At 41.3% G+C, this 13,034-nt stretch overlaps 1 protein-coding gene across 1 annotated transcript; it reads right to left on the reverse strand.

Annotated features, from left to right (window-relative positions):
- Positions 1-248: 248 nt before the first annotated feature.
- On the reverse strand, positions 249-11,997 carry LOC120055909 (cytochrome P450 7B1). The gene is made up of 6 exons (XM_039003954.1): positions 11,728-11,997; positions 5,880-6,016; positions 5,059-5,658; positions 2,887-3,093; positions 1,656-1,834; positions 249-1,005 (listed from the first exon to the last, which is right to left on the reverse strand). The coding sequence occupies exons 1-6, from the start codon at positions 11,802-11,804 to the stop codon at positions 676-678; spliced, it is 1,530 nt and encodes a 509-aa protein (XP_038859882.1). The 5' UTR covers positions 11,805-11,997; the 3' UTR covers positions 249-675.
- Positions 11,998-13,034: the final 1,037 nt, after the last annotated feature.

Raw genomic sequence — 13,034 nt, forward strand, 5'->3', positions numbered from 1 at the left:
ATAGTAAATAGTAAGTATCCTGTTAGTGTCTTGAAATAGGAAAGACATTTGAATGTATAACTTTAAATGGTCAGTTATTGTTATTGAAACATTATACGAATAAATATGTCATCAGAAATGTTTAGGGACCCCACCATCTAATACATAAAGCTATGATCACATTGTGCTTTACCCTGTAAAATAGTTAAACTATTGTATTCAACTACTGTACTGTAGGATACAGCTTATGTAATAATATAAGCAAGGCATAATAATAAACATTTGTATTTTATTTTAATACAAGATATGGTAATCGTTTTTAACAGCAAAAACGGCTAACTATATCTCATTATTGGCTCATTATGTCCTATGGAATAAAACAACAACAGGTTCCTAGCTGGCAGATTCACTAGCCTTACCCACAGATGGAGCTTGCCTATATAACAAATTGACAAATTAGCAAGTCAATAACTTCTCGTGTGAATAACCATAGAGTTAACATCAGTCTATGAGAAAATAGTAAAATACATGCGTGCGTCTCAAATGGCACCCTATTCCCAATATAGAGCAGTACTTATGACCCTATGGGCCCTGGTCTAAAATAGTGCACTAGGTGGGGAATAAATAGGGTACCGTTTGGGATGCATCCTATGAGAAAATAGTAAAAATCCATATGAGCTGCATGGGGCTTAGCCCTTATTCTTCCTTTATACAGAGGTCCCCCTCTTCCTCTCTGGCCTGACGTGGTCTGTAGTAGATCTGGACGTCTGTGGCAGGGAGCAGGATACCCAGGCCAGCACGGCTAGAGTCCAGGGAACACGGCTCCTGCCCCTCCACAACCTCCATGTCAAAATGAAGCAGCAGCAGAGATAGGAACTGCTTTATCTCATTCACAGCAAAGTACCTTCCTGGGCACTTAGTGGAGCCCGAGCCAAATGGCATCCGGTAGTACTTCAGCTTCTGGCCGTCCTTATAGAAGTCCGTCTTTTCTTTTCCGTCTTCAACGTATCGGTCAAACTTGTACATCTGTTGGACGGGTAATAAATAATATGTTTCTAGTTCATTATTTTCGGGATTATTATTATTTGCCTGATCCCAGATCTTTTTATGCTCTTGCCAACTCCATTGATGTCATTGTCAAGCCAAACCAAGTTCATGTTTGGCATGACAAGGAGTGACAAGGAGTTGGCATGATAGCACAGACTGGCACTCAGGCTATTATTATTTTCGACCTCCTATATATTAAAGCTCCTTCACCCCAAAGGGGTGATATAACAAAGGGTCATATTTTATGTTTATTGCATATTCCAGGAAAGATTCCATTTTGTTCAGTCACAGATCATGGCAAGATTATCACCCATCACACCCTGATTACATTAGCATGCATGTTGTGACCTTCTGAAGGCCAGTGTGTGGATTCAATCACTCACAGTCCATGCATGCTTCTCATTAATCTAACCTGGGGACAAACACACACACACATGCACGCACACACACATGCACACACACACATGCACACACACACACATGCACACACACACACAAATAGCAGGTGGTGTGGGTGGTGGAGGGAGGCACTACAGTAGAACATACACAACTCCCAGACCAGACTAGACACAGTGAAGAAAGCCTACAGCTTTTCTAGAACGCCCACAGAATTCTGAGGTCTTCTTTACCTCTGGATTCTCGTAGATCTCGGGGTCCATGTGCATGCTCTGGGGATACAGGGAGATGATATCTCCTTTCCTCACGCCGATGGAGCGCTCTCCCTCCAGCCGCAAGCTGAAGTCCTCCTGGGCCACACGGATGTTCATGGAGGCTGAAGACAGCCGCAGACTCTCGTTTATGGAGCTCTCTGAAAACAGAACACAGAACAGTTCAGTTAGTCACCATGGGTTTATGTTTTATAGCTACCAACATTGCCATGGGTTTTATTCTGGCCAATCTGTTCTTTTTTACCTTGAGTGGCCACAATAGTACTGACTCACTACATACATGTACTCACACAGAAGAGAAAGCTTGGAGACTTGAAGGCTATTAGTTAGCAATATGAACTGCTCTAGCAAAATGGCTAAAGCACAAGCTGAGTAACCAAGTCATACATAGCTTTGTTTCCACATGTATCCATCAAGGAATCCTGACTAGCAGTGTTTCATTAAAACCATTACAAACTTAACCGAGACAAGACACTATAGGTCAAAAAAGAGAGAAGATTCCAAAATGTAACTAAGGACTCATCCAACCCCCTATCACTTATAAGAACAAACAGATGTGAAACGGATATTTGACTGTCTTCCCCTGAGGAGATGAAATTGTCAGTAGTGTGTGTGTGTGTGAGAGAGAGAGAGCGAGAGAGAGAGAGAGCCACAGCCAGCCTAGACTAGTGGCATTTGTCCCTGAGCATGCAGTTGTCAGAAGAGATGAGGCTACAGTCAGCATGGTGGGTGTAGCAGTGTGATCTAATGTGACAGGTACAGAGTCTGGAGGGATCCTTTTGAACTGGCTTCATTACTACAATCACAGACACTGGTTTGTTGGGGGTGGGACAGGACGATTTGCCCTAAATTGTACACAGAGCCACACATAGAACACCTGCCACTATACAGTAGCAGTGTGATAAGAAGACCTATGGGTATATATGTATGCATAGTCAGCTATACAGAGGATTGGAAGGCCCTCTACCATAGACAACTGAAATCTGTCTGTACTAGTTGGGGCTGAGCCAAAAAGACCACTTATTCAAATCAAGGAGGAATACAATTATACATTCTATCAGTCATAAAATGCTGAGGACAAATTGGACACTACGCAGACAGACCTAACAACGATACACCACAATTATAACCTACCCAGATAAAGTAGGCAAGAATGATAAGCCAGATATAGCAGAATACAATGAAACCTTACCAAGATACAGTAGGCTGTCCAGCTGTTCTCGGGTGAAGGTGATGTCTCGGTTGTGGTCTGCTTCTAGTCCTGAGACCTTCAGGACACAATGGATCTCCTCACGCACTACTGCAAGGGCCTCTGGGTGTGTCAACAGGTAATACATGGCCCAGAAGGTGGCTGGAACTGTGTTTCCCACCGATGCCCATAGAATGGCAAAATGATGAGCTGTGGCAGGTACAGAGAAGAGAGTCTATTAGTTAGGTTTGGGAGGTTCTGGTTGAAGTCAAAGTAGCACGTTATGTTGTAGGTGTATAGAGATGCCGCTACATGGTAATACCATATTGTTCCTACAGTTATTACTGTGTAGGTATAAGTGTATATGGTAAAGTTAAGGGTAATGTCGGGTATACACTACACAATTTCGCCACGATCTTTCCGTCCCAGACATATTTTCATGATCGGGGTGAAATCCTATGAACTTGGGCTAGGATCAGTACGTCAGCAATAATTTCCTTTATTTTGGGCAGACCTGCCTAATTCATACTTGAACATCTTTTTTGTGTTTAATAGGCTAAACTACACATTCTGTTAACATATGACCCCAAAGTGATCTGTCTTGCAATTTGCGGTCTACGACATTTCAGATTTACATATGATAATTTTTCACGATGAAGTTTGGATGTAGTGAACTACTTTTTCAAAGTAATTTCAGTTAAGTAAAATATATGTTTCTTAAGGGTAGCTTTAGTGTAGCTTAACCAGTGTTGTGTATTCATGGATGACAAGGGATGCCAGGCTTCACCAAAACATTTACCAAACAAACAAACAAAGAAACATACAAAATCATGTATCTTTCATCTCTCTGTGTTTCATAAATTTACTTCAATTCCCAAGAGGCTGAATGTATCTCACTGGAATTAACATCAAAACAGCACCCCTCTGTCTCAGTATGCGTAGCTCATCGATCTGATGCTTTCTGGTCAAAAAGAGTATGACATTGTTGCCGCCCGTAGCATTGAATGCAAGGGAAGCCAACAAGCATTTGGCCTCCTTTGATAAAAAAAGAAAACAATTATAGCCAATCAGCGTTGAGATAAACTGAGTGAGCTCAACTGTGAATGGTCCTGATGTACCAAAAAAAAGTGTAAAGGGAAGCCAGTTTGGATTTCTCTTCACACCAATCACATCACATCAAAAGAAAAATGTCATTGTCCCTTCCCTAAATTAGCCATGGATATAGATAGGAATTTGGACTTGTGGTTTTACTTAATTCTCCGTACTGGCCAATGATTATAACGGCGATTCTGAACCAACAATAAATTCATACATTGTGCCCCTGGTCTGAGAGGATGGAAGTTCAACATGTAGCTAGATATAGTGGCTTAATGTTAACAAGCTGGCCTGGCGCCTCGTTGCCTATGAAAGGATGTTAGGCTAGCAAACAAGCATTTTAGCCAGGCAGCCTAGTACAACAAAAACTAAGAGCATATACTGTGCGAGTCATAGACCGTTTAAACAACATGAAAGACGAGGATGGTATTGGCGTTTTTCTACCAGTAGGGTAAGTCAACATGTTTTTTCTACTTGAAAGGGAAAGGGAAAGGGGGATAACTGAACACACACACACACAGAAATCAGTGCCATGGACAGCCACATCCGAAATTAGTGCCACGGACAGCCATATGATATTAAGCTTACGTCGATTGGACTAAAACATTTTTTTTTACCAACTTTTAGTAGTCACTGTATTAGACTAATTATACGTGAATAGATGATGTTGAAATGTTGTAGTCGAAATGCTTCTGGAATAGTGAAGACAGCGCCTGTTTCTTTGAAACTTGCGGTAACTCTCCCTGGTTCTAAATCAATAGTTGTTTAGTAGTCTGAAAATGTCGGAAACATTAACTTGCTGGACCATGCTGTAGGTCATGTAACTGTTTGTTACATGCAATATGTTTTGTGGACTTCACCGGATAGATGTTGCTCTCCGGTTTTGTGATGAAACAAAGTTGTGGTTAAATTTGTTCTGCCATTATGTCTTCTTATTGTCTCGGCCTTAGGCCTATATATCACGGTGGCAAGGCATATTACCGAGATGGATTAACATATTCAAATGTAGGAAGTAAGGTAAAGTACATCACAGAAACATAGAAATAAGCCTAGGTACTACAGTATATCGGCTGTGTATACCTGCTTTATCTACGTCTCCCATGCAGTCATACTGTTCAAACAGTGCTGCTCTTTCCTTTATGAACCCAGACGTGTTGGACCATGTAGACATCCTCTGAGGGTGGAAGTAGTTGATGAGTTTATCCCGGATGGTCTTGGTTCCTCCCAGCAAAGAGATGGGGATCCTGGCGATGAGGAGGGGGAACATGTTGTCGAACTTGACAAAGTCCTGTCGGAGCGTCACCATTCCGCTGTGTCTGTTGGTGTGGGCAGGCTTGCCATACATGGTCAGGAATGTAGCCTCAAACATGACCGAATTGCAGAACTGGTACATACTTTCAGTCCTCCACTCGCTCTCCCCATCCAGGTAGTCTTTATGGAACACAAGCATGAGATTTCCCATCATGCTCTCTGTCAGGTTATCGAGGTTGTCGCCCTGCAGAAGGCGGAAGGACCTCTGGATGTGCTCGTCCATTCCGGGGAACTTGCCGCTCCTGACAGGGGGGTAGCCGAACGTCACGGGGGCCACTTGGTCAGAAAACTCATGGAAGTCCAGCTGTTTGCCATGTTTGATGACATACGGATACAGCAACGGGTTCATTATAAACGTCATGTATTTACCTGTGGAAATACGAGGACAGGATTGTATTTCAATAGACAAGAAACACGTGTACTGTGTAAAACTTTACTGTTTTAAAAGAGCATTATGCCGTAAGTAATAAGCATAAGTAATAAGCGCAATAGAAAAGATAGATTTTGTCAACCATTTCAGTAACATAAATTTGCTTCTTTTTAGAACTACAATATTTTTAAATCTATAATAAATCATTAGTATCCCTCACCAGCAATCAGCACAGTAAATACATCTCCATGTTGCTCCTTATGTTCTGCAAGAAATCCATGTGCATTCTTTCGAAACTCCAAAGCCTTCCCAAGGAATGGAATCCAACCATTTACAAGTGGAGGCTCCCCATCTCTCCTATAAAAGATATAAACAACATGTTATATCATCAACAAATATATGCATCCAAAATCTTTCAGGCGAAATAAGAGATAAAGCATTGATCTATTGGTTTCAGATACAATATAAATGAGATCTTATGGACAAAGGAACTGGTAACAGAAACAAGGCGTAGGCATGTGATTGAGCGTCTCCCAAACCTTCAAGCTGGACTCGTATCAGCTATCCCCAACATCTATTCTCTTTTAACACATATACATTGTAACAGACAAATACAGCAGATGCTGGGTGGCAAGGTTTAAAGGAAGAATTTAAAGACCGAGAATTGAGCACAAAGACACGACACAATCAATCAAATGTATTTATAAAGCCCTTTTTACATCAGCCGATGTCACAAAGTGCTATACAGAAACCCAGCCTAAAACCACAAACAGCAAGCAATGCAGATGTAGAAGCACGGTGGCTAGGAAAAACTCCCTAGAAAGGCAGGAACCTAGGAAGAAACCTAGAGAGGAACAAGGCTCTGAGAGGTGGCCAGTCTTCTTCTGGCTGTGCCGAGTTGAGATTATAACACAGAGCATCATCTCAGACAAAATTTGATGACAGAGCATGAATCACTCCCTTACAAATTGTATCCAACTCAAACAGCTATAAATAGCTGTAGGGTTGCGAAATTATTACAAATTCTGTGGTTTTCCAGAAATCCTGGTTGGATGATGCCAGATTTCCTGCTTATTCCCCCCTGATTCCAAGAAACCTCCAACTGGGATTTCGGGAAAACCAGTGATTTTTTTTAAAGTTCCCGCAATTTTGCAACCCTAACCCTTAAGTGAATACAGATGGAAGACAATTACAAAGAAGGCAACATGGGAGTCCTGCATAGCAATATAATCACTTAGTGATTACAGGAAGAGTAGGCTGGTTATTTTCCCAGGGAAATGTAACACTGTACATCTAACACTGCTCTGTTCTCTCACTGTCTATCCTACAGATCAAATTAAATATTACCTTCTAATCCATGTATGTGAGTGTGTGTGTGTGTGTGTGTGTGTGTGTGTGTGTGTGTGTGTGTGTGTGTGTGTGTGTGTGTGTGTGTGTGTGTGTGTGTGTGTGTGTGTGTGTGTGTGTGTGAGCATGCACGGGTGTGCAGTAAAAATCATCCATGCATTAGCATTGGCTTACAGAAAGGCAGGGGCAGTTTTGACCCTGTCAACAGGACAGCCACACACACACACACTGGGCCCTTAAAAAAAAAACACACACACAGTCCTTCAGAACACATCAAATCAAAGTTTAATTGGTCACATACACAGTTAGCAGGTGTTATAGCGGTGCAGGGCAATGTTTATGTTACTAGCTCCAAACAATGCAGTCAAATGTCAAATGTACAAAAAAACACAGAAAAAATGGCAAGAAATCAAGAACGGTGGGCAAATCCAATGAACAACCCCAATAGCACTCTAGCAGTATCAAAATGCAATCTATACATATGTACACCGGGGGAATTTACACAAGATGAACTAAGAATGACATGTACAGCAGTACATATATTAGTTTGAGCTATGTCAAGAATCCAGTATATAAATAAATATGAAGTGTGAATAAACAGTGTAACTAAAATACAATGTACAGTAGTAGATATATTAGAATAAGCTATGTCAGGGATAGAGTATTTAAATACTGTGTAGCAGGATTACAAGATTATGTTATATTTATCAAATCAAATTGTATTAGTCACATGTGCCGAAAACAACAGCAGTAGACCTTACAGTGAAATGCTTACTTACAAGCCCCTAACCAACAATGCAGTTTAAAAAATATGAATAAGAAATAAAAGTAACAAGTAGTTAAAGAGCAACAAAATAACAATAACGAGACTATATACAAGGGGTACCGGTACAGAGTCAATGTGCGGGGGCACCGGCTAGTCAATGTAATTGAGGTAATATGTACATCTAGGTAGAGTTATTAAAGTGACTATGCATAGATAATAACAGAGAGTAGCAGCGGCATAAAAAAAAGGGGGGGGGGGGGGGGGGGGGGGGGTGCAAATAGTCTGGGTAGCCATTTGATTAGATGTTCAGGAGTCTTGTGGCTTGGGGGTAGAAGCTGTTTAGAAGCCTTTTGGACCTAGACTTAGTGCTCCGGTACTGCTTGCCGTGCAGTAGAAGAGAGAAAGTCTATGACTAGGGTGGCTGGAGTCTTTGACAATTTTTAGGGCCTTCCTCTGACACCGCCTGGTATAGAGGTCCTGGATGACAGGAAGCTTGGCCTCAGTGATGTACTGGGCCGTACGCACTACCCTTTGTAGTGCCTTGCGGTCAGAGACCGAGCAGTTGCCGTAACAGGCAGTGATGCAACCAATCAGGATGCTCTCGATGGTGCAGCTGTAGAACCTTTTGAGGATCTGAGGACCCATGCCAAATCTTTTCAGTCTCCTGAGGGGGAATAGGTTTTACCGTGCCCTCTTGCTTGGACCATGGTAGTTTGTTGGTGATGTGGACACCAAGGAACTTGAAGCTTTCAACCTGCTCCACTACAGTCCTGTCGATGAGAATGGGGGCGTGCTCGGTCCTCCTTTTCCTGTAGTCCACAATCATGAGGGGCCCTGTGTTGAGGATCAGCGTGGCGGATGTGTTGTTAACTACCCTTACCACCTGGGGGCAGCCCATCAGGATCAGTCCAGGATCCAGTTGCAGAGGGAGGTGTTTAGTCCCAGGGTCCTTAGCTTATTGATGAGCTTTGAGGGCACTATGGTGTTGAATGCTGTCAATGAATAGTATTCTCACATAGGTGGTCCTTTTGTTCAGGTGGGAAAGGGCACCAAATGGTTGTTTTATGAAATAGAATAAGGTTCTTAGGACTCTCTCGCTCCCTTTCTGAGTTAACTGAGAGGAGTCTTTTGAAGCTTGATCTGGCAACTGTTAAAGAGATGGTTTCCACTCTAGCTTCCTGCAGTTAGTCTGGGCGTAGAGTCAAGGAAAATGGGTTTTGCTAGAGATAGCATGACCTGACAATGACTTGATTGATAAAAACCTAAAAGCTGGCATTCCATAGACAAACCAAGCCGGGTTGTGGGTAAAACACCATCCTGTATAGATAACCAAGGTGGCTTATGGGAGTTGAAAGCAGTCTGACTAAGCATGTTTAGGTCCTATATAACATCTGCTTTTTCCTTATCAGTTAAGCACTCGGCAACACACTTCAGAGTGTGGGGTCGACGGTTTCATTATTGCAATAATAAATCGATATTAAATAAAAATGATTGTTTGAAGAAATGACACACACTGGACCCCTTAAATTATATTAAATCCACTCAAACGCTAAGCAAAGAACATCCTCTCTCCTTTTTTGTGGATAATCTTGCAGTAGTGGACAGAAAACTGTAATACAAACTGAGCAGATTCAGAAAGCTATTATCAAATATTTGTTCAATGATTTTTGAAGCTTAAGGATATGGTTACCAATCAGGGTTTATTTGACCAGTTCGAGGTTGAGCTGGCGAGACATTTGCTTATATAGTCTAAAGCCACAGGGTGTGTACACAAGACTATTAGCATACAGTAGCTGAGTTAGGGGCACAATGTTACCCGTCATCTTCTCCCATATTTGCCCTATAGACACACAATGTCAGTGGGTCATTATACTGATAAAATAGAGGCAGCACTGTATGGTGCAGTATACTACAAAGTATTGTGTCATTGAAAACGAATACATAGGCTAACTGTTACCATAGATTTCAACATCATTCCTGTCCTGTACTTGTTTTTGGAAACACAAAACACATAACGTCTTATACAGGAAAATACTGTATCTAGAGCTGACGTGGTGCAGCACAGAGCACAGTGTCTTGTGTCACAAAATAATGCATGAGAATCAACAACACATTACTAATCTGTGCAATGTCAGTGCTAAACTAACTCATGTGTGTGCTTATCCATCCAAGGGATAATATTCCATTTCTCCTGCTAGTGTGTGGAGAGAGCTGGTCATGAGAGACTATCTGCTATTTGTGAGGCCTCAAACTGACAAGTCTCAGCCCAGGCTTGCTTGTTGTTGTGCTTGTGCCCCCACCTAGTCCACACTGCCGCCTGCCTGCCTGCCAGCCACTTGTCAGAAGCAATCAGGGAGGCTGATAGTGTCTGCCAGCAGTGAGCACATTTGGAGAGGACAGCATCAGAATAAGGGCCCCATGCGTCAGTAACAATATAACAACAGATGCCCACACTGCAGCAATGAGTGTTTATCAATTAGACCTGTCATTTGTTATACTTCACATTAAACAAAATAAGATGATACTGTATGTAGAATATGGAATCCCATTTACCTTTACTGTTGAGGCCCTATTTGCTAGGAAGTTGCAACCCATTACTAAGTAATGTTGCAATCAGCTTCCAGGGGCAACAAAATGCAATCCATAACATGTTCCTCTTACACAAGATCATCAACAGCAAGGTACTTCCCTTTTGCATAGATAAGAAGAGCGTGGTGGGGTGGGGAACACTGGGGATGATGACTATACTCAGCAGACCTGGGTTCAAATACTATTTGAAATAATTTTAAATACTTTATCTGCGCTTGATTGAGCTTGTCTGGCACAATTTAACCAATAGAATAGTTCCAAAACTGTAAACCCCACCATCTGGCACTACAGGCAGTGTAGACTCTAGAGCAAAAGCTCAAAGAATTCAAAAGATTAAGTATTTGAACCCACCAGGTCTGAACCTCAGTGACTGCCTCTCTGGGAGTTCACCAGCCATTGCAAACAATGCTGAAGGAAATTCCTTTAGAGACTGTGTTTGTGGCTGACCTACTTCTCACAGAGAACACAGTAGGTTTGCAGCCCAAAATGGCACCCTATTCCGTTTATAGTGCAATACTTTTGACACTGCTATTGTACGGCTCTGGTCAAAAATAGTGCACTATAGGGGCTAGGGTGCCATTTGGGACGAACACAGGGTTTGCAGTCCCATGAACTCGCAGTAACAGCAGCAAATGGAACTTAACAAGACATTCATTAACTGCATCCTACTATCTTATCAAGGGGAAGTAATAAAGGTATTTAAGATTATGAAAACTATGTTCATAGAGCAAACAACACTGAAGAAAAGGTAAAGGACTGTTTGTTTGGATATAGCTACACTCAGTGGCATACATAGGCTACACTGTCATAGTATTTTTAACAATGTAAATCTTCGGTCTAATTGGGAAAAGATCTCTCACCTATCTGGCCGTTGGCCAATGCAGATTTTATAATTCCTAAAATAACGCATTTCATTTCAGCAAATTTGTACACGTCACATTTATGGTTGCTACATTGTTACAACATTGTCACAACTTTTCACATGAAGTTGCACGTTATAAATTGTTGGCTATAGTTACACTAGTTATTAGTTATATAAAAAAAAGTTGTAACAATGTAGCTAAAACTCAAATGAAGCAACAACAAGACGCTCACTCAAGAAACAACCATCTAGGATAAACTGTACGAAAGACAGTCGTATCTATTTAATTGAGGCAATCTTCTTCGTGTTCTTACACAACAGTTTGGTAACCTTTGTGCAAATAATCTCCTGCATGAACGCTATACAAATAATTGTTGTGGTTTTAAGGACCTTGAACAACTATCAGCTCAAAGTGTTTAGGCGAAAGTTATATTCCTTATATTCCTAAACAGTAACGCGAACACCACAAACTTCAAATAAACTCGGAATTCATCCACCACTTGCCTTGTTCTGCTGAACCGCACGCTGATTAAGTAGAGTGCCAAAAAGCCAAACAACAAAGGTAAAACAAACTCTAACATTTCCTTGGGAGATGATAAGACGTTCCACAATAGGGAAAACTTCGGAAAGTTGTAAATCAATAGTTGTAATCGATAGTCGAAGTTAACTGCTCTCCTTCATATTGCCACAGTTCGGGTTTGGTCACGTGGGCGCGCTGTTTATGACATGACCACTATCTAATGCTAACCAGACCTGTGTTATGCCGGACGATGTAGCTTTTATTACAGGAAGTACAATCGTTCAAAGAGTTGAGTAATGAAGCAATGCTGTTGAGCAACAGTGTGAGAAAATAAATCAAACGTGGCATTCAAAGCGCAGTTCAAGACATGTTCCAGATGGATAGTTTTTTGCAGTCTCTAAATGGTAGCATTCATTCCATGCGCACACACACCCTTCTATCTTGTTGCTGCATATGCTCAAACAATGTCTAAATAATTGTTGCTTAGGGCCCCTAGCCTACCTGCCTTGCTTACTAATGTAAACAAATACAAAAATGAGACATAATAGACATGTCACCATCAATGCACAGTTACTGGAGGCTTGCTATCTGATGAAAATGTCCCTTCCGTTTGACTCAGATGAATCTTAACTTTATATAGGCTTTACTCTCGTTTAACCCAGAACTAAAATATTGCCTAGTTTGGTCAGATCTGTCCACAAGAGTTTATACAGGCTTCAACCCTTCAACTACTACCATTGATTCACCACATACTGTGCAGTATCTCATCATTGATGTCTAAGTATGTTGTGTTGTGCTGCATGTAAAATTGTAATATCCATTTCTCTATGAAGAAAGAATTACAGAGAATACAGAAGTGATGCCAACATCATACAGTTCAATGTATGATGAAGCTCCAACTGACTAAAGGCCATGGTAAACTGTAAGGGCATATACTGTTAATTTTAACAAAGTCCACACCTTCCTGAAATGCTTCTCTGTAACACCATGTCTAGACAAACATCGTTGAAAACCTGAGAAAGAATGCTTTCAGTGCCGGAAATGTACACATATCAAAAGAGCCTGTTCTCCATTGTCTCAAACAAACACCTAGATACAGATTATTAGGATTATTAGGCCTACTAATTTGGCCTACTAACTACTGCAACTAATCAGGGCAGGAAGTATGTCATCAGCACACCTCATATGATTAATATAATTCAGATTAAGGTTGCAAATATTTTGCAATAAAGAAATTCACTGGTTTCCAAGAAATCATGGTTGAAAGATTCAGGATTTCCAGTTTATTCCG

The sequence above is a fragment of the Salvelinus namaycush genome, chromosome 11, assembly GCF_016432855.1.
Source record: "Salvelinus namaycush isolate Seneca chromosome 11, SaNama_1.0, whole genome shotgun sequence".
NCBI classification, from domain to species: Eukaryota; Metazoa; Chordata; class Actinopteri; order Salmoniformes; family Salmonidae; genus Salvelinus; species Salvelinus namaycush.